At 34.3% G+C, this 21,557-nt stretch overlaps 2 protein-coding genes and 1 non-coding gene across 4 annotated transcripts; 2 read left to right on the top strand and 1 right to left on the bottom strand.

Moving 5' to 3' along the window:
* The first annotated feature begins 2,188 nt into the window (after positions 1–2,188).
* Positions 2,189–6,967, top strand: AP3 (K-box region and MADS-box transcription factor family protein). Its single transcript, XM_039041252.2, has 7 exons — positions 2,189–2,543; positions 2,627–2,693; positions 2,781–2,842; positions 2,914–3,013; positions 5,238–5,279; positions 6,298–6,342; positions 6,427–6,967. The coding sequence occupies exons 1-7, from the start codon at positions 2,356–2,358 to the stop codon at positions 6,649–6,651; spliced, it is 729 nt and encodes a 242-aa protein (XP_038897180.1). The 5' UTR covers positions 2,189–2,355; the 3' UTR covers positions 6,652–6,967.
* Positions 6,968–9,236: 2,269 nt separating this feature from the next.
* On the top strand, positions 9,237–13,345 carry LOC120086326 (Low temperature viability protein). 2 transcript variants are annotated; one of them, XM_039042914.2, is made up of 5 exons: positions 9,237–10,158; positions 10,300–10,716; positions 11,472–12,083; positions 12,285–12,412; positions 13,000–13,345. In XM_039042914.2, the coding sequence occupies exons 1-5, from the start codon at positions 9,697–9,699 to the stop codon at positions 13,001–13,003; spliced, it is 1,623 nt and encodes a 540-aa protein (XP_038898842.1). In that variant the 5' UTR covers positions 9,237–9,696; the 3' UTR covers positions 13,004–13,345. The 2 variants fall into 2 exon arrangements, with proteins under 2 accessions (XP_038898842.1, XP_090174419.1); XM_090318293.1 differs by lacking the exon at positions 13,000–13,345 and having other exon boundaries at positions 12,285–12,716.
* A 5,188-nt stretch (positions 13,346–18,533) lies between these two features.
* On the bottom strand, positions 18,534–18,640 carry LOC120087367 (small nucleolar RNA R71). Its single transcript, XR_005484505.1, has one exon. It is a non-coding gene; the product is annotated as a small nucleolar RNA R71 (small nucleolar RNA).
* Between the last annotated feature and the right edge of the window lie 2,917 nt (positions 18,641–21,557).

Below are 21,557 nucleotides of genomic sequence, written 5' to 3'. Positions count from 1 at the left end.
CGACATACTTATATGGATATCTTTATGATAATATTTATATGAGAATCCCAAAAGGATTTAAGGTACTTGAAATATATAAATCAAATTTTTGGGAATTGTATTCAATAAAGTTACAGAGATCGTTATATTGATTGAAACGATCAGGATGGATGTGGTACAGTCACCTGAGTGGATATTTGTTGAAAGAAGGATATCAAAATGATATCAAAATAATCCAATATGCCCTTGTGTTTTCATAAAGAAATCACAGTCAGTATTTACTATTATTACTGTATATGTTGATGACTTAAATATAATTGGGAATCCTGAAAAGTTTTCAAAGTTAATAGAATATCTTAAGAAAGAATTTGAGATGAAAGATCTCGAAAAAAAACATAATTTTGCCTTGGCTTACAAATTGAGCATTTAGCAGATGAGATATTTATTCATCAGTCAATTTATGCAGGAAAAATTTTGAAAAAAATTTATATGAATAAAGAACATCTATTGAATATTTCAATGGAAGTTCATTCATTAGATGTAAAGAAAGATATATTTTAACATTGAGACGATAATGAAGAACTTCTTGGTCATGAAGTACCATATTTTAGTGCAATTGGTGCACTTATGTATAATTTATTAGCAAAATATAGTTCTTCTCCAACAAAAGAACATTGGAATGGAGTTAAGCATATATTCTGTTATCTCTAAGGAACAACTGATATAAGTTTGTATTATTCAAATAAATCAAATTTTGATCTAGTTAGTTATGCAAATTCTGGATATTTATCTGATTCACACAAAACTATATCTCAATCAAGTTATCTACTCACATGTGGAGAAATTGTTGTATCGTGACGGTCAGTGAAACAGACCATAACAACTATTTCCTCAAATTATATTGAAATTCTTGCAATTCACGAGGCTTGCCGAGAATGTGTATGGCTAAGATTAATGACTCAGCACATTCATGAAACATGTGACTTGTCTTCTAATAAAAATCTTCCAACACTATTATACGAAAACAATAAAACATGCATATCCAAATCAAAGAATGATAGATTGAAGGAGATAAAATAAAGCATATTTCACTAAAGTTTTTTACACTCATGATCTTGAAGAAAATGGAGACATCATATTGTACAACAAATTTGTTTGAAGGATAACCTGAAAAACTTATTTACAAGAATTGGAGTTTTACAATATTGTGGGTATATAAAATTAAAAAAAAAAAAAAAAAACAATTACAGATTTACACCACAAGTATGAATTGGAGTTTTACAATAATGTGGGTGGAGATTCCATGATAGAATGCATTTGTATTAATAACTCAAAGGCAGCTCATTTTTTTGGAATATTGAGTTGAATGAAATATGAAAAAAGAAATAGAAAAGTACAAGGGCGATGGGCAGGATTAATAAGAATAAAAAATATCTCACTGTATATCTCATTCAATTATCCAACCATACTAATCTTCAATTTTTTTTAAATATTTAAAATAAAACTCTAATGTCTAAAAAGAAATTTTAAAAATCCAAAACTAGAATAGCTCAACATCCTAACATGCGAATATGTTAACGATAAAAAAATATGAAGTTTGAATTCCCTAACTATGATACAAAAAAAATTATATGGAATGAAAAATAAAAGAGAAAATATTTAGGTGTATTCGTGTAACACCTATGTTTGTCCATCTCACTAAATTTTCAAATCATAATTTCTCACATGGTAAAATTTTCTTTTATTTTTGTAATGTGCTTGATGATAGTAGAATATATCCAAGAGTAGTGGGAAAATAGTCGGAGGATAATACGTCGGTGTATCCCATGATGCATCCATCTCTATACATCATTTTCAAATCATTCACACACAAAAAAAATAAATCGAAAAAAGAAGTAAGAAGAATTTGTCACGTGACAACTATTGATTTTGCTAGAATGAGATGAGTTTAGAATGGAATATAATAATTGATGAGTGTTTTGGATTCAATTTATAATATCAAATTCATTCCGTTTCCATAGTTTTCAATCCAACTCTTGATCTCATTTTTAGTCCTTCCAATAGATAAGTAATCGTGATTACATTCTAACTACCACAAAAGTCCAAAAAAGTAATTTTGATAGTTGGAAATGGAATTGAGAGAGGAGGGGAAAGTGATGGTCCCCAGTGAGGGCAGAAAGTAAAAGAGAGAGTTTATGGATGAAAAAGCAGAACAAAGACATTACGAGGTTTATTGTAAAACCTGCAATACCTTTCAACAAATTAGCCCCAAACTTTCCATTTCCGGCAATTCCTCTTCTCCTCTAATTCATTTCTCCCTTTTCTTCCTTCACTCCTCCTCCTCCATTTCCCCTCACACAAGAAGAAGAACAAAAAATGGCTCGTGGGAAGATCCAGATCAAGAGAATCGAAAACCCTACAAACAGGCAAGTCACTTACTCCAAGCGACGCAACGGCCTCTTCAAGAAAGCCAACGAACTCACCGTTCTCTGCGATGCCAAAGTCTCCATTATCATGTTCTCCAGCACTGGAAAACTCCATGAGTATATCAGCCCTGCCACTTCGTAATCACCCCATTCTCCAACCCCTTCTCTTTTTTTCTTCTTCTTCTTCTCTTCCTCTCTGATCATCTGTTTAATTGATTTAGGACCAAGGAGCTTTTTGATCAGTACCAGAAGACTTTAGGCGTTGATTTATGGGTCTCTCACTATGAGGTCTCTTCCTTCTCTCTCTCTCTCAATTAATTTACTCAATTCATCATTCTTCTATGTGTAATTAATTTTTGGGGGGTCGTCTGGCAGAGAATGCAAGAGAATCTCAAGAAGCTCAAAGATGTGCATCGAAATCTCCGGAGGCAGATTAAGTATGTTTATTCCATCCTCCTCCGAATCTCTACTCTTTTTTTTATAAAAATATATATTTTAATTTATACAGGCAGAGGATGGGGGAATGTATGAATGATCTGAGCTTTGAAGAACTGCGCTGTCTCGAACAAGATATGGATAACGCTGTCAGGATCATCCGTGAACGCAAGGTGTGTCTCACAATTCCATTTTTTTCTTTTTCTTTTTTAAATAATAATTACCTCCATTCTATTTATTTAGAGCTATGTTTATAATTATAATCTCAGTCTTTTTTCTTTTTTCTTTTCTTGAGTTAGTTCTATAACTCAGATCAGTAGTTGTCTTGGGAGTTGGGTTTCATCTTTAACCTTTTTTAAAGATTGATTAATAAATCAATCTTATTTAGTGGCTAATTTTAGATTTTTTTTAAAAAAAAAATTTTAAACTATGATGACCTATTTCTGTAGAGATTGAGTACCAATGAAGATCCTGTTGGGTTTTCAAGAATTTTGCTTGTTTTATAACCATTTCTATATTATAGTTTTTATATATTCTAAATAGCATTTAAAATCTTAGCTGAGTTCTAAATTCAATCAGAAAAAAAGAAAAAAAAAACTACTTCCTAATAGTTTTTGAGATTTGATTTGGATTTTGAAAAGTGTCTAAGTAGATATCAAACTAAAGTAACCAAGTTATTGATTCTCTAAAGTGTTTATTATTATTATTATTTTAGAAATGATATTTTATTAATGCATATATGGAGTAAGTTCAAGAATAATATAGTTTTTGAAAATAATGACAAAATTGAGGTCTTTGGGAAATTTTTTCTGAAAGTTAAGTGATTGAAGAAACAAATTTTAGAAATAAGGTTAAAGACGAAACTCTTGACAAAAATAGGATAGTGGTAGTGTTGAAGCAAAGATAAAGGACTAACTTGAAATATAAGAGACTACCCTAATTTTGTAATTTCTTTTCTTTCAACCCTATATTTAGTCGATAAATATTAAAATAATAATATTTTTTTTAAAAGATTCGCATATATGTAAGAAAAGATACTATGAAGGATTATTAGCAAAGTAGTTAAAAAACTTTTGCCTTATCATAATTTTAAATCTAGTTTGAATCGAAAAATACTTAAGATTTGTTTCAAAGTAATTTTAAAATGGTTAAAATTATTTTGTCATTTTCAAAATCATGATGAAAAGTGTTTTTAATCCTTTGAAATATATTTAGACAACATAAAAATTACATATAAGAATTAAATATTTGAATTAATTTTGAATGATTAAAGACATGTTTATGAAAATTTTGTATATAATAAAAGTGATTTTAATGTTTTTAAAATTACTCCAATATATGCTGTTAGGCTGGTCAGTTTTGTACTAGTAGGAGAAAAAAATGTTAAACGTTGGAGAAAAATATTTTTACTTTTCCAAAATTAAAAGGTTGAATTTATAGTGATGGTCAAATTAGAGATTCTTGCTGGGAAAGTATTGTTGCTTTTCAAATAAGTTCTTCAAACAACCATAAACCATAAATCTTGGTGATACAAACTTATGTGTAGTATTAAGTATAAGTTGTATCAAAAGAATACACAATAATTGAAGTTCTAACCTAATCCTTATTTGGAAAATAATTGGATATAGTTAAAAAAAGTGGATTGAATGTTTAAATCAAACACGAATAAAAACATGTTTGTGAATGATTTTAAAATTCTCAAAAATCACTTTTGTAGGTTCAAAATAAATTAAAATATGTTTTTATTCATTTCAAATTGATTTCTATAGTATGAAAATCACATTTTAAAAGTGTAAAACTCAATATTATATTGATTTTTGTCTATTTAAAAGTGCACCAAAATATTTAGAGTCATATTCGACAATGAATAAATTGGGTATACTAAACACAAATTATTTTATAATTATGATGCATCTACCATTTCTTTAAATTGAAAGACTTTTCTTCAGCCTCATTTTCGTACCTTCTTACTATTCAATGAAGCACTTTTATTTTTCCTTTAAAAAAAATAAGTTTAAGCATTCATAATCTCTCTTTTTAACATCTTAAATTATGTGTATTAAAATATTTCATTAAAAATAAACTATATCCTAATGACTTCAATTGAGCATATATTATTCACTTAAAATTATGGTCGACATTAAAGACATGTTTGGATTGACTAGAGAAAAAAATATTTAAAAAAAAATCATATACACACCCTAATTCAATCGAGCTAGCTTCTAGGGATATCATTCCACTTATGGATAGTAAGTTCATCTTTATAGTTACATAATGGTTAAAATATATATAGTAGGGATCTTGCATACAGTGCAACGGTAAATATTTATCTTTGCATATTATCATGTTTTTCTATGTATAATATTGACCAATTGAATTTGAAACTTTGTTCAACAGTATCGGGTGATAACAAACCAGATTGAAACGCACAAGAAGAAGGTAATTCAAATCATATCATTTATTATTGAAACGTTGTTTGGTAGGTTTATCTTTAAATATCCTACAAAAATTTGTAGTTTGGTTACTATTTCTAATTGAGTAATACTCAACTGATAGCTTAAATGCATTAAAAAAATTTAAAGACGAAAAAAAAATTACCACATAGAACTTGTAATTGGATGAAAAAATTTATTAAAATCTAGCTAGCAGACAAGTATTACCCATTATATATTTGTTTTTCAAAAGATTGTTTGCAGTAAGTTTCATTATATTTTAGGAGCAATATTTTCATAGTCACAATAACTATGTTTGGAATGGTTTTCTTTTTTTTCCCTTTTGCATAAAATCAATTTTTTTTGCAACCTAACTCCATCACACAAGAAAAAAACTAAAAAATAATGTTAGTCATGTAGCTAACTATGATCGAATAATTGGATGGATTATACAAATCAGATGAATGAACCTTGGATGCACCTATGTATTTTTTTATTTATTATTGCAATGTCTTTACGTGAATATTACTTCACTCGCTAGTAGGCATTTAAAAAAAACCACATAAAACATTGTGATTGGATTGCAATCTAGTTAGTATCCTAGTATTACTATTCTATATCGGTTTTTTCAAATATTGTTTAAAATAAGTTTCATTATAAAATAGTATTCTCCAAGAGTCACACAAGAAGAGTTTTTTTTTTTTGGTCGGTCTCCTGATAATATATGAGATGTGAGAATCGAACATCTGACTTTAAAGTTGAATGATAACAAGATCTACTTCAGATGAGTTATGCTCATTTTGACACAATAAGTATATGTTTAGAATAACTTGCATCATACTTCAGGACAATCTAGGCTACTAACATTTATTTGTGCAACATATTCCAATCATATAAGAAAAAAAGAGGTAAAAAATAAGAGTTAATCACGTGACAAATTGTGGTTAGATATGATGAATGCAACCTTAGATGCACCCAACTAATTTTCAACTAACATGGAATTCTTTTGATGTGTGAAAATGCAGTTAAAGAGCGTAGGAGATATACACAAGAGGCTTCTCCAGGAGTTTGTAAGTGTGATAATTGACTGTAGTTGAAAAAATACGTACATATAGAGTTTTGTGATGAGAATGGCATATATATTTGCGATGTAGGACATTGCAACAGAGGAAGATCCACATTATGGGCTTGTAGACAATGGAGGAGTAGGAGTAGGAATAGGAGATTATGATTCAATTATGGGGTTCTCAGGCGGTGGGCATCCTCGCATATTCGCATTGCGACTCCAGCCTAACCACAACGACAACCACAACCATCCCAACATTCACGTTCATCATCCTCCCCCTTCAGATCTCACTACCTATCCACTCCTCGAGTAGTTCATTATGCCAAATTACCACTCTCTTTTACTATAATGCTTGCATGACTTAATTCCCATGCCCATCAAAACCCAAACTCACATCTCAACTTTATCTCTACATATATGTTTTTATTTTGTTCCCCTTTTTTCCTTCACTCACCTGTTGTTTCACGACACACCCTTTCGAGGAGATTATGAATTGTTTCTAGCTGATCATATGGGGTTTCTTTTCTTGTCTAAGTTTGTGATGAGTGATGACACATCACGGGGTTATTTGGAGACACACCATACTCTCTTTCTCAACTTCTTAATAAACCCTACCCATTGACTTTGTTTTTCTTTGTTTCATCTCAAATATTGCCTATTATAAACTCTATTCTACTACGTGTTATTCTATCCATGATAGACTCCTATATTAGTGATAGATTGTTGTTTTTTTTTCCTATAATATATGAGGTGAGGAAATCAAATCTCTAACTTTGAAGTTGATATTATAAACACTATATTAATTGAGTTTTGCTCATTTTGGTAGTAAATGTTGGATTGGTTTGGATTGACTTGAGAAAAAAGTGTTTTCTAAAAAAATTTATTGTTATTTTATCACTTTTTACCAAAAAAATGGTTGAAAATGTACTTCAAAGGTTATTTTGAGTGGTTGTTGAACATTCTAATTTTTTTTTTCTCGAAATGACTTATTTTTTAAATTAAATACTTGAAAATGCTAACTAAACAAACCCTTTATGTCATTGATAACATTAAGAGTTTTTTTAATAGTATAATTGAGGTTGGGGAATTTGAACCACAAAGTTCGTGATTACTTACGCATTTGTATGCCAATTAACTTAATGCATGAAATCAAAGCGAGCATAGATAACATGCCCTACTAAATTAAAGTGAGCAATTTGTAATTTTAAGATTTAAAAAATTGATTTTGTTATGTCTTCAAATTGTTTTAAATTTTGCCAAATTTGCAATATTTTTGTTTTGCTATTTGTGCCAGTAGTCCTTAGAGAAATTAAATAGCATCTTGATTTATTTTTAACTGAAATTTTAAGTGCAATATTCATTTTTTTGAGAAAATATTATTTTATTATACTTTTTCTATTAGTTGCCAATACATTTAATTTGTATTTACTACGTTCTCTCTCTTAGAAATAAGGCTAATTTTATCAATTTTATGCTTGGAGTTTCCATTTTTCACCTCACATACTGCCGTGAAAAAAAGAGTAATTCTCTCCTATGGACATAATAATGAAATGATTTTTCTAGGCTCCTTGATAAACATCTGATTTTTTATTTTTGTTTTTGAAAATTAAACCTATTTTATCTACTTTTCTTACAATGATTTACATCTTTGTTAAGTACCATGATCGAATTCTTAGTCAAATTAAAAAACAAAAACGACTCTTTGAAAGCTACTCATTTTAGTTCTCAAATTTTGACTTGATTTTTAAACTAGATAACAAAAAAAAGAAATTTGGAGGTGGAAGTAGTGTCATATAATTAATTTTCAAAAAAAAAAAAATTAAAAAACAAAATGATTACCAAACGAGAGTTTAATTATTTATTTGCAGTTTTTAAAATTCAGGACTAATTACACGTTTTTAAACACACACATCCATCCCGTATAAATAAATATTATTCATCTAAACAAATTTAATTTGAGAATGTGATCAATATAATCTACTAAAAGCATTATCTATTATTTAAGGGTCAACTACGTTAAAGTTGAATCAATATGATATATATTTTTATTTTGAGGGAGAATCAATATAATATTACAATATAGTCATAACATGATTTATTTATTTATTTTTTTTATATAAAGATAACATGAAATTAATGAAACCAAAATGTTAACATATTTACATTATACTAAGGTAATATGAAAAATACTAAAGATTAGTAAGAAAGTTATAGGTATCACCACATAATCTTAAGAGACACCCTCATACACAAATCCAATAAAACAAACATAACGTTGTTATATGAATATTTTGAAATTATTCATTAAAAAAATATCTTATCTCAACAAATAAACAATCACTAAAAACACAAATAAGAACTCGTATTTGAAATCTATCATTGATACTTTTAGCATTGAATTTAATTAAAAATATAAGTTATTTTCCATTTGTAGCACATGTTTAAATAATTTGCTAGATTTGATAATTTATTATAACTTAGGCTTTGTCTAAAGTATATTTTATGTTCATATGTGAAATAGGGTAATAACCTAGATTTAGCCTAAGTTGTACTTAATCTATACCTCCCATTTCTTTTACATGGTCAAAAAAATAATCTATATTTTAGAAGAAAATTTATCACATGATAGGTTTTTATTGATATAGTTTAGACTGTACGAAGATGAGTGTAGTTTTACTTAGATATTTCTCTATAAAATATATTTATTTCAGTGGGTGCAGATGAAACGAAAAAACAATAAAGTAACCGAACCGAGCCAAACAGACTTAGTGGTTAGTTGGAAAATTTCGGTTCCTTGTTTGAAAAAGCGATATTCGGTCCATTGTTGAAACAAAAACCGAACCGATCCGGGTAATGAAACCAAATACATATATATCCAGCTCCCAAGCCCAGAATTTCAGATTCCATACTAAAGCCCAAATTCACAAGATTGGTCCACAAATATAAAAATCCATTAATTTTATAAACCCTAAATCCATATATTTCCTTCTCCTCCTCTCTCTCATTCTAAATTCCGACTTCCGACTTCCGACCATCTCTCCACCGTACCTCACTCTCTCACCGCCAACTACCGTCGCCGCCCTCCCTTTCATGTCCGCTTGTCGCCGCCCTCCCTTTCATGTCCGCTTGTCGCCGCTGTCCCAAGTATTTGAAATAACCCCCGCCAGTCCGCCATCGACGTACCACTGCCCCTGTTGAGTTTCCATTCTCAGCAGCACCAGCTTCGTTGCCTTCTGGCAACTGCAAAAGGAACCGTCGCCGCCCACCTCTCCCACTTTACTCGTTACTCTCTGCTTCGTAGTGCTATTGGGTCCATTCTACATCTAAGCGTTCTTCGGTTTACTTTAGTCGACTCGCAATGGGGAAGAAGAAGTTCTTCGACAAGAAGAAATCCGCAACTTTCCAATTACTTGCTCGTGACTCATCTGATCCAAATTACGATGGAACTGCCGCCACCGACCGTGTTTTTGTACGTGTTGACAACCACTCTTATAGTCTCCCTGCCTTTGATGATGGTCCTGCCGATGCTTCCGGTTCTGCCTGCTACGATGAAGATCCTAACTCAATATTTGCCGATGCTCCTGAAGATTATGATGATGAAGATAATGGAGGTTTTGGGCCGTCTTTGCGGTTGCGTGAGGAAGTTGGTGGAACAGCACCGTTACCCGAAAACGTCAGAAGGGAGATTTTGGAGCTAGGGTTCCCTGATGATGGTTACAATTATTTGCTGCACCTTCGGGAGATTAAGAATACGGGTGGTGGTTCGGCGTTTTATCAGAACCCCAAGGCCAAGCTGAATCAGGTTCCACGAGATGAGAAGGTTGGTTGTTTTGTTTTGTTTTAGAATACAAGATATGGTTTGGGATTTAGACTGTATTCATAATTATTCGTCATATTGTGTTGTTTCTGGATAAGCTTTTTTCCCCTTTCGTACAACAACGTTTCTTCGATTGTTTTGTAGGCGTATGATGCCTCCAGAGTGATTGTTTCTAAAGGGAACATTGATGCCGATGGGAACATCTACAAAGTTGCGTCCAAGACTGTTGGAGTCAGGGTTCAAAATGTTGTTGACCCTGAAATAGCTGCACTGCTTGATGATGATGATTTATCGCGATTTGGTTCTGATGTCGAGGACTTAGAAGAGGACTTCGTAGTTCAGGCAAACTTGTGTGAAGAAGGGGAGGATGATACTACGGACAATAAGTTTACTGTGGTTGAGGATGTTGAGAGGACGGCAGGAAGCCATTTAGTTGACAACAAATCTTTTGGTGACAACATTTTTGAGGACGCTGATATGGACCATTTGGAAGAAGTAAGCGAGAATAGTGACGTTGATAAGCCACGAACTCGTCGTCTTTTGGATGATCAATTTGACACTGTGAGTTCCCATTAGTTATGCATTCCAGTTCTGTAGATTTCTGATTCTTACATTCTTGTGACTATTAACTTGTTTCTGTAGCTAGGAAGATTATATCCTTTTTTGGTTTCATTTTGAAATCTGTTTGGTTATTCTGAAATGTTAGACTTCAGTACTCTATTTGTTTGCAATTGAAGAATGCTTTATGTTTGACCTTTTCAGATCATGGTTTGATTGTCTGTACTTCTCAAAGTATACACCCTCAAATTTTCTAACAGTGACTTTTAATTTCGATTTTCACATTTTTTAGTGCTTATTATCTATCTTTGATATTTTACTTGGATTTTTTTAATATCTAGGCTGGGCCTTAAGCAAAATTTGCCTAAAATTTCTTTTTTTTCAAACTGGAATTACTCTCTGAGGGATCTCTCGGTGAATGAAATGACATAGTTTTTTTTAAATAAGATCCTGTTGTATGTCAGTCATTTATTGGGCTAGTAGACAATAAACTGTAAAGCAAACAATGAATTATCTGAGAGAACGTGACAGTGTAGGATCCAGCTATATTTTCCTTGGAGGTTGGAAGGCTCTTGAATGCTTTCAGGAGTAACCCTTCCTTTCCATTTTTTTATCTTAGTGATTAGTGATTTTGAGCTAGTAATGGGGCCTATCATTTCCTTTTCTTCATGGCTTGAGATGTTTGTTATCGTCTTTCCTTCCAACAGTTTCCTGTGAGGATTTTTTTGTATTTACCTCACCGTTTCTGATGGATGCAGCTGTTGAACCGGGACTATGCATCTAGTGACAATGAGGGCACTGATTGTGACGAACCCTGCATAGCTGAAGAAGACGAATCTCTTGCCCAAAAGCTCAATCATGCCCTTGGCAATCATAGTAAGGATGAGTTTGAACTTGAGCAAGGATATAAGGCTCCTGCAGATATATTGAATGGTAAAGAAGGATTAGAAGATTTAGAGCTTTTGCAGTCTGCCAGTGATGTAATTCATCGGTGTATGGAATATGCTGAGAAATATCAAAATGAAGATGATGACATTGAAGATGAATTTATATTTGAGGAGAGCAGTGACGAATCTGAAGTTTGGGACTGTGAGACCATTGTCTCTACATGTTCTAATCTCAATAACCATCCTGGGAAGATCATGGCTCCTGAAATGACCAGAAGGAAGAAGTTGGCAGAAACTGTCTCTGGAGCTCTTAATTCCAATAATCCTGTGATAACTCTTCGGGGAAAAGAGAAGCTACCAGTGGACTTCCTACCTCATGGTCGAAAAGTCGACAAAGTGATAGATATTGGCAAGTTGAGAACCGAACCTCAGAAGAGGAAGTCGCACAGTCAGGAGTCCAAAGAAGAAAAGAAGGAGAGAAAGGTAAGCAGGCTTACCTTATCATTTTGTGTTTTATTTCATTCACGGAGTTTTCAAAGATTTAGAGATATCTGTATAACATTTAGGTATAAATCTTTGTGCTAATTTTAGACCAAGTCTAAATTATAGTTATAATTTTGCCTGTGCATTTAAATTAGCCTGCCATTTATTATTATGTGATGAAGACCTCCTTAATCCATGCAGGCTGCGATTAAAGAAGCACGTCGTGAAGCACGCCGCACGAAAAAAGAAATGAAAGGCCTTTACAAGGGGGAAGCTCATCGTGCTCAGAAAGTAGTTGCCTTTTCTGGTCCAGCATCTATTCATCTTATGTAAGTACCAAGCAAAAACTGTTTCAGAATTTTTTATTGGTATGTCTAAGATGTGATGGGTCCTCTCCTGTTGTTGATAGAAAGGAACTGAAAAATCAATAGTTTATTGGAGTAATTTCGTTCATTTTACTTGTTTTGCCTTTATAACTTGTAAAATTGTAGACTACCCAAGGTCTTTGAACAAAATGAGGTGCTATGATTTGTCAGCCTGAAAAACAGTTTCGTTTATTTTTACTATTATTTTTATTAATTTCTATGTAAAACTAAAGATGAATAATGGTGAGCTTGTAATTGCTGTCTTGCATGTTTGTATTGTTTTTTAGTGTTAAAATATTGATATAATATTAAATTTACTTTCACCCATAAGCTTAAGCCTTTGTGTTAATTGGTAATTTATCATTGGGTGTCGATGCTAATTGGAATTTTGAATGTGGTGTGACTTTTACAGCTCAGTATGCCTTTTCGAATGATATGGCTTGAGCTAACAATTTATTAAACGAACCACTTGTCTAGTGCAACTGTGCAACGCTACGGAGATGGACAAAGATCAATTATTTTTATAATGATCATAAGTATTTTATTTTCAGGTGAGAGGGGCTAGAAAATTGAACATTTTTTTTTCCCATTCGTGGTGCTGGGAGTTTGCGGAACAATACTTGTACAGAACAAAGTAGCCAATGATCCAAATGTGTGGAGAAAGGAGAGGAAAATAAGAAAAGGCTTAATCTGTTCAAGGATTTCCCTGATATCCACCACATACGGATCTGATTCTTTATATGATTAGTCTAAAGAAAAGCGTCTATAACACATCTTATGATGTGTGTTCGAACGAAAGCATATTTATTAAAACTGAAGTCGTTTGCTTCAACTTGCATACTTCTCGGACCATGAATTTGTATTTTTGTTCTTCTAATAACATTTAAGTTGAGATTATGACAGTTATTTAAATGAATGGTGACAATTTAAGGATTAAGATAAAGAATTCGATTTCATGAATGTACCGGTAAAATATCAACAAAGGTACAGAGTTATTCAAATTAGTGATTTAATTGTTTCGAATTACAAATTTAGATAGACGTAATATTCATACTCGTACTGGAATTTATAACTTTTATAAAACACATCTTACGGTGGTTTGTCGCTACTTTTGACAATGCTATGAAAGATCTATTAGGACTTTGTTTCATAATATTATAACTATGTGGGGGTGCCAATTAAATCATATATAATTACTATGGAGGAAACTAACCCTTCAATACAAGTAATTTCAAGTTCATCACTTTTCAACTTAATGGGGAATGCGGCCTGCTCTTCCTCCCCCAAACATGGGGTTTGGATTCCAGGGGCCGTAGTCTGCCTCTGCCACAATTTCTTCCGACTCGACCTTCAAACGAACATCATCTTGCTTCACTTGAGATTCATAGTTGCCATAAGTTGTCAACGGTTCAGCGGTTTCGAATATCGCCGTTGTGATAGTAAACATCATTACACCAAAGAATAAATAGCGAAGAGCGACTGAGGTAAGTGTAGCTGCTTCCATGCTATATCTGTGTGGTATCAACTCCCTGCAATTTAAGATTGATGTTTCTTGTGACATATACTTTATTTAAGTCTTGAATTTCAAAGGACAGTGGAGAGTCCTAATTATTTTAACTTTTACGAAGTGGGGTTGAGTTATAAATAAGCATTATTAGTGTTTTAATTAAAATGGATTTTCCTGTCACACGGGGTGGATGATATATCATGTTTCTTTCATGCATGCGGTGTTTTATTAAAAATGGAATGCCTAGAATATTTCGCTCTCATTGATGTAATAGATTATTTAAGTTGTCCGATTTTTGAATAGCTCAATTGATTTAGACGCATTCTCTTTGAACAAGAAGTAGGAAATTTGAATTTCTACTAGCTCTTGACCTCAAAAGCAATCTAACTAAGCATAGACATGAACAAAGGATATTAGGATTAGAAAATTTACCCTTCCTTATGCACAACCGAAACAATTGATTTTTTCTTTTGTTGGTATCAATCGATGTGTTTGTTTATATAGTTTAGAAAAATATGAAACGAGAATCTATTAAAATGTGACTACCATAGATTAGTGGTTTAGTGGTGTATTTGTTGAAAGTTAAACATGTTTTAATTTTAGATAAGTTAGGCATGAATGAAGAGTCAGTTAAATATATTTGAGGATTAAAGTATATTAATAGATGGGAATTCGTAAAATCATGTATTGAAGAGCTATATACATTCATAAAATATGTTCATGAATTTAAATATGAAAGTTTATATGTTGGGGTAGTTGCAAGGCTGTCAAAAAAGAATACTAAAATTAAGTCCATAATGATCTCCATATATGCATTTGGCAAAAAACGGCAAAATAACAAGCCTAGCACAACTGAAATAATCAGATGATCAAAATGCCTTCACAGTTAAAAAAAGCATGCTTGCATCTAATTGTCATATGTTACTATCTGATTGCCAATGATATCAATGGCTATCTGATTGTTGTCTGATTACTGTTTGGTTGTTATTTCATACTGGTTGTTATCTAATTGCTTTCTTATACCTGTTGCTAATGATATTGGTTTACTATCTGATTGTTGTTGAATTGCTATTTGACATTGATTGCTATCCGATTGTTGTATGATTACCTTATGTTACTATTACCTTTTATTAATTGTCACCTAATTACATTGTGTTTACTGTCTGATTACCTCTATTTTTTATCACATAGTTAGTAGTTTTCGGATTGCATCTAATTACCTTTTGATTGCCTTCTGATTACCTTTCATTTTTGTCACGTAGTTAGTAATTTCTTATTGTCATATGAAACCTTCTATATTTTTTTTATGTGACACTTGAGTCCTCACAGGATTCCTTAGGTTAAGAAAAGAGTTTAGACTTAAAAGCCTAGAAAGGAAAAGATGGGCTAAGTACCTAAACTATGCTTTGAAGGAAGTATTAGCACTTAGGAAAATTTCTAAGTATGGGAAACATGTGGTTGATCTAGGAGTTGGAATTCAAGTGTTAGAAAGACAAGGTGAACGTCTAGTCCAAGGAAGAAGAAGGAATTTGAAATAAGTACTAAGTATGGTATGAGTCACCCTAGAACTGGAAGCATAATTAGAATTGTAGGAGTTTTGGATGCATGCTTGGACAAGAATAGGCTCACTTGGATGCATGCTAAGGCAAGAAAAACCATTTTTTGGTGTCTAATGCATGGGGAGAGAAATGGTTAAGTATTGGACAACTATGCGTTGAACTATATATAACTAAGTGAGAAAACTAGGGTTGGACGCATAACAAGAAGGTAGTGAATCATAAGAGGTCCAGGTTGGAAATTTGGCTAAGTGTTGGATAGCATATGACACAATAAGTAGGTAGAACCTTGAAGTTTGAAGGGTTGGACACTTAGGAATTGTGGTGGACGCATAGAAGGCTATGTGAATGCCATTTAAAGTATATGAAGGGTGAGAGTAGAGCATGAGATAACCATTTAGGAGAAATTTGCACCAAGAAACCCTAGGAGAGACGAGGCAAATGCATACCATGAGGGGACAACATGCTTGGACGCATGAGCCAAGGTGTTAGGCATTTGAGAAGTCACTTGGGAAGTATAAACCTCAAAAGGATGGTTTTAATGCACAAACCCTAAGGAGGCATGCACTTAGTTTCATCTTGGACGTTGATAACAGGTAAAAATGCACGTTATTACAGCGCAAAGTTATAAAACAATGCAGGATTGCGATGGTAAAAATATACAATATTGCGTCCAAAAGCATTAAGTTCACAACATTGCGATCGCATGTATCCATCGCATTAAAACAACTAACTTATGTATTTTGTGCAGAAAATGCATTGGCGCAAGGCGGAAATGCAATCTGAAGAAATTAACGCCCAAGCGCATTAAGAGATTGTGACCGCAAGGCTATGCGATCGTTTGCGCTCGCAAAAATCTACTTAAGAAGGTGGCCGCATAGAGCTGGCGCATCAAGGTGGGCGCATCTGGGTGAAAGCTTAATAAATCACGATGGGACAGAAAGCTGATGACGGTCGATTCCAAATTAAGTTGACAAGCCGTTAACGACATACTGTAGCAAGTACACTCAAATTTTCAGTGACAATTATTCGACGCATCAGACAGAGAATTAATGCCATTCCATCAGTGCAATCATAAGAGAGAAGAAGCTTTTCACCCTGAAGCTCTATAAATACGAAAGGCCACCTTCATTGAAGAAGATCGCCTAGTTTTAGAGAGTTCGCCGAGTTTTAGGGATCGCTCAGTTTTTAGTTAGCCCAGTTTTAGTTTGCCGAGTTTTTTAGAGTTCACCATATAGACGATAGTTAGACTTGTTCTTAGTTTTCTTATACTTAGAAGGTGGAAGCGAGAGAAGGGAAAAGATGCCGGAATATCGTCTTGGTCAGCTCGAGAGAGTGCCAGGGAGCGTGAAAAAACAAAGAAAGGGCTGATTCTTGCGAGAGCAAGAATATCTTTTGAGCAGAGTAGAGAATAACAGTGTAAAAGCCTTGGAAAGCAAGAAATTGTTACCAGGCTCTTTATTCTTATTCCGCATTGTTATTCTGTACTTCAATTATATATATATAGAATGGAACTTTCTTTTCTACATCTGTTCACTCTTTTTGAAATACGCATGAGTAGCTAAAACTATCGAATGAGTTGAGAAGTACTTAACTAACATGACCTAGGATCTTCATTGCATGCGATCATCTTGTCTTATGTTGCGCCCAACACCCTTTAGAGCTACTCGAGAGAGAGTATAAAGAAAGAACCTAAGACTTGATAGAGCTAGGTTAGAATCTAGACTCGAGAGAGCAAGATTAGATCTGCATAAGCAAGAGATAGGGACTTAGAGATAAGCTTGTCAACATGCATCGTATGCACACTAAAGATAGGTTATGGTAGTATATGTGTGTGTCATTCATATACTACCATAACTTGTCAACATGCATCGCTTGTCAACATGCATCACACCGCCTTGTATATGTGTGTGTCATTCATCATCACATAGACAAGAATAGAGGCTTAGATGTAAGTCCTATAGACATCATCACATATATCGCATGTGTTCTAAAACTAGAAGCCGTAGCATTTTCATTGAGAGATGATTGCTGTTGTATGTGTGTAACATGATCGCATAACATGAACGCAATCCTAGGAAGTGTTAGCTAAACCCCCTTCTCAACCCGTTCCCCTGCATACTCATCGCATCTTTCGTAATATTAACTCTTTTCTCAACTCCGCCGCATATTTTTTTATACCTTAAACAACAATCCAATCAACAACTTGATTTATTTGTTACCGCAAAGTGATCTAAAATTACCATCGCATACTGTTTTCCTTAGTTCCTGAGTTCGACCCTGGGCTTACCAGGTAACTCAGTAGAATTTATACTTGGATCTTGCTGAGAAAACTTGCATGCACAACACATTTTCCACCATCGCATTCTTTACCATTATTTCATCGCATAAAATCACACATCAAGTTTTTGGCGCCATTGCCGGGGACTTCGGCAATACATTGTGCTAACGGTAATTTTTTGATTTTCTTTGCAGCTTTCAATCTCTGGCGAATTACGACTCAGAGATTGAAAGAACGTTTCGACGAAGATTGAGAGACAACCGCCGCCAATAGCAACAAGACATAACTCCAAGAATGGCGGAACAACCGAAAGAGAGGGTCGAAAACGCAAATAATATAATGGCCAACCCCATCCTCTTGGCGAATGACCACAATAGACCCATTCGAGACTATGCGTCGCCCAACCTATATGATTTCTCTCCAGGAATCATGAGGCCAGCACTGGATGAATCGAGGTTTGAAATGAAACCAGTTATGTTGCAGATGGTTCAAACGGCTAGACAGTTTGGTGGAAGGCGTGGCGAGGATTTGCACGCCCATCTTTGGAGTTTCATTGAGATTTGCAACACTTTTGTATTCCCAAATATATCTGGTGAAGAGGTTCGACTAACGTTGTTCCCATTTTCCTTATGCGATCAAGCAAGGAAATGGGCGTATTCTCTCGAACCGGGAGAGATAACATCGTGGGGACAAGTAGTGGAAAAGTTCATGAAGAAATACTTCCCTCCAACGGAGAATGCAAGAAGGAGGAAGTTAATTACGAATTTTGAACAAGAAATTGACGAATCGCTCAGTGATGCCTGGGCGAGGTTTAAGAGGTTGGTAAGAGATTGCCCGCATAACGGCTTACCAGACTGCTTACAGATGGAGATTTTTTACCAAGGATTAAACCCTGCATCGCAGACGGCTGCTAATGCGGCAGCAGCTGGTGGTCTGCTGGATAAAACATACGATGAGGCCAAGAATAGCCTTGATCGCATTTCTAAAAATCATGAGGATTGGCAAGAAAGCGATCCAAGATTAAGAATTAAAGACAACGACGCGAACAATGGGGCCATCGCATCCCTACAAACCCAAATGAACGCGATGATGAGTTTGATACAAGACATCGCAATCAATAGCACGGGAATGCAAAAAGGGCAGGTCAACGCAATTGTTCAAACAACCACGAGTTGTGTCATTTGTGGAGAAGCACATCCGATGGAAGAATGCCCAAGGAATCCGTAGTTAGTATGCTTAATAAAGAATACCCTTTTTTTTGATATGTACAACCCTGGGTGGAGAAACCATCCTAACTTCGCGTGGAAAAATCAACAACACAACTTTCAACCAGTGGTGCAAAAGGAAGGGCCACCAGGATTTTTCCCGCGAACAAACGGTCAAACGCATAACCAAGCTAGTAGTTCACAGGCACCGCAATCTTCATCCTTAGAGAGCTTGCTGAAGTAGTATCTTGAGAAGAATGAATCAGTGCTTCAGAATTAAGCGACGTCCATCCGAAATCTTGAAATTCAGCTAGGACAGATTACGGACGAACTCAAAAATAGACCACAAGGAATGTTGCCGAACTCAACTGAGCTCCCTCGCAACTCTGGGGGTACAGGAAAGGAACAATGCTTAACAATCTCTTTGTTAATCGAAAAAATGACAGTGGAAGTAGGGGAGGAACCCATCATGACCAACTTGAATGCGGTGATAATCGAGGACCAGTTGACATATGATTCAGAAGAGCTCGAGAAGATGAACCCAGAAGTTGCGTCCACCTGCAAGTCTATAGAACACGAGATAGAAGAAGTCCAACTGCCACCATTCCCGAAAAAATTGAAAAAGAAACAGAATGATGAAGATAGGATCGCTACAGAGGCAATAACGCAAAATACTATGATCCCACCAAAAATGTGCGACCCAGGAATCTTCACGATACCATGCTCAATTGGAGGGGTCTACATTGGTCAAGCACTATGCGATCTTAGGGCGAGTATAAATGTAATGCCGCTTTCAATATTCAAACGATTGAATATGGGCAAACTCACGCCCACGACGAAGACTCTCCTACTTGCGGACAGATCCCGAATATATCCTGAGGGAGAGTTGAAAGATGCTGCAATTTCAATTGACAAATTTGTCTTACTGGTAGACTTCATCATTCTAGACTATAAAGCGGACGAAGATGCACCCATCATATTGGGACGACCGTTCCTCTCGACCGGTCGCACTCAAATTGATGTGCACAAGGGGGAAATTGTAATGAACATCAATAGGAAAAAGCTCTGGATTAAGGCGATCAAGATTCCAGAAGACCGAGAAATTATGAGAAAGCCGCCGTGGACGTAAGAAGCCCAGATTGAAATAAGTAGTCCTTGCGTTACTATGCAACTCAAGCTCATCAAGGACACAATCCTTTTGGAATATCCTTTTTCCTATCAATGACTCATGAACTTTCCTTACCTTTCTTTTAACTATTATCATATATTTGTCTTTTTGAAACAGGAAAAAAAAAAAAAAATCCGCGCCGCAATCGTGTTGAACGATTGTTGTAAACAATTTTGTTAACTCTGTCTGCTATTTGACCCTCTCAATGTTTTCATTGCAATGATTGTGGTGAACGACTGCAGAGGTGCTACATGAAAGACGCAACTACTTTATTCCGTCATCCAAATCAAAGAGAGCAGTTCGTCACAAAGCAGGATGCGTTCACAAATAATGCGGGTGACAGAGTAAATTTGGGGGTTGTATCTCTCCTTGACTTTGTCTATTCCAAATTTTGCACTATCGCATTGCATTTTAACTTTAAAAATTTTATCATCGCATCCTCTTTAGTCGGTGCAATCATTTAACATTGATTAATTTAGTAAGTCACCACATTATTTCTCTTTGCCAATTATGATTTCAATGATGAAACACATGCTTCTATTTTTTTGTATATACTAGAGTCAACTTAATTTTAGGACAGTCAACTCATAAAATATTTCTAGAAGTTAGTGGTCTGCCAGCTTTCTTTTAAACTGACTTTTTACGAAACTTTCTAAGAGGATCGCATGACTTCTTTCAATCTTTCAGCAATGAGGACATTGCTGTGTTTGAATTTGGGGGTGCGGTATTCATTTTCAACCTTGCTATTTTTAGGTTCCAAAAAAAAAAAAACCATAACGTTGCGATCGGATCCTACTAGTAGTTGAATGTCCGCATGACACACATGAGGGCAAGCCAAAACGAAGGTAGGAATCATGATCAATACATAAATAAAATGATCCAACTCTGCTGCTAAACGGGCATGAGTTTAGATTGAGAAAGGGCGCCTTGCTCGTAGTTGGATATCCGCATGACACACGTGGGGTCAAGCCAAAACAAAGGCTAGACACTTGGATCAGCGCAAGGTCATAGAAAAAAAATATATGTCTAAAATACGCAAGGATAAAAAATCATTTGAAAATACCCCAGTTGGAATAGTTTTTTTATGAAATAAATCATGCGATTTCTTGGAATCTAGTAAAGTCTTTTTGAAGGTTAAATTTGCGATCCCTAAATTTTAGAAATATTTTAAGAAGATACCTGAATAAGAATTAAGGATATTTTGGTATATAGGATTTGAATAAGGCAACCTTGAGAAATCTAGGAAAGAAGAAAGCGGTTGACTTTCTAAAGAAAACCTTTAGCTTATGCTTGAGAACAAGCATTGTTTTAAATTTAGGGGGTGTGATAATGGGCAAAAATGCACGTTATTATAGCGCAAAGTTGTAAACCAATGCAGGATTACGATGGTAA

This window comes from Benincasa hispida, chromosome 9 (genome assembly GCF_027475165.1).
Source record: "Benincasa hispida cultivar pf3 chromosome 9, pf3_genome.v1.1, whole genome shotgun sequence".
NCBI classification, from domain to species: Eukaryota; Viridiplantae; Streptophyta; class Magnoliopsida; order Cucurbitales; family Cucurbitaceae; genus Benincasa; species Benincasa hispida.
Note: the sequence above shows the minus strand (reverse complement) of the source record. Positions and strands in the feature narration are given on the sequence as shown.

Bases quoted from the DNA above. Each gene is read 5' to 3' on its own strand.
- AP3 (XM_039041252.2), top strand. From the start codon at position 2,356: ATGGCTCGTGGGAAGATCCAGATCAAGAGAATCGAAAACCCTACAAAC. The intron at 2,544-2,626 runs GTAATCACCCCA...TAATTGATTTAG, and splicing joins TATATCAGCCCTGCCACTTC to GACCAAGGAGCTTTTTGATC. The intron at 2,843-2,913 runs GTATGTTTATTC...TAATTTATACAG, and splicing joins AATCTCCGGAGGCAGATTAA to GCAGAGGATGGGGGAATGTA.
- LOC120086326 (XM_039042914.2), top strand. From the start codon at position 9,697: ATGGGGAAGAAGAAGTTCTTCGACAAGAAGAAATCCGCAACTTTCCAA. The intron at 10,159-10,299 runs GTTGGTTGTTTT...ATTGTTTTGTAG, and splicing joins AGGTTCCACGAGATGAGAAG to GCGTATGATGCCTCCAGAGT. The intron at 12,084-12,284 runs GTAAGCAGGCTT...TAATCCATGCAG, and splicing joins AAGAAAAGAAGGAGAGAAAG to GCTGCGATTAAAGAAGCACG.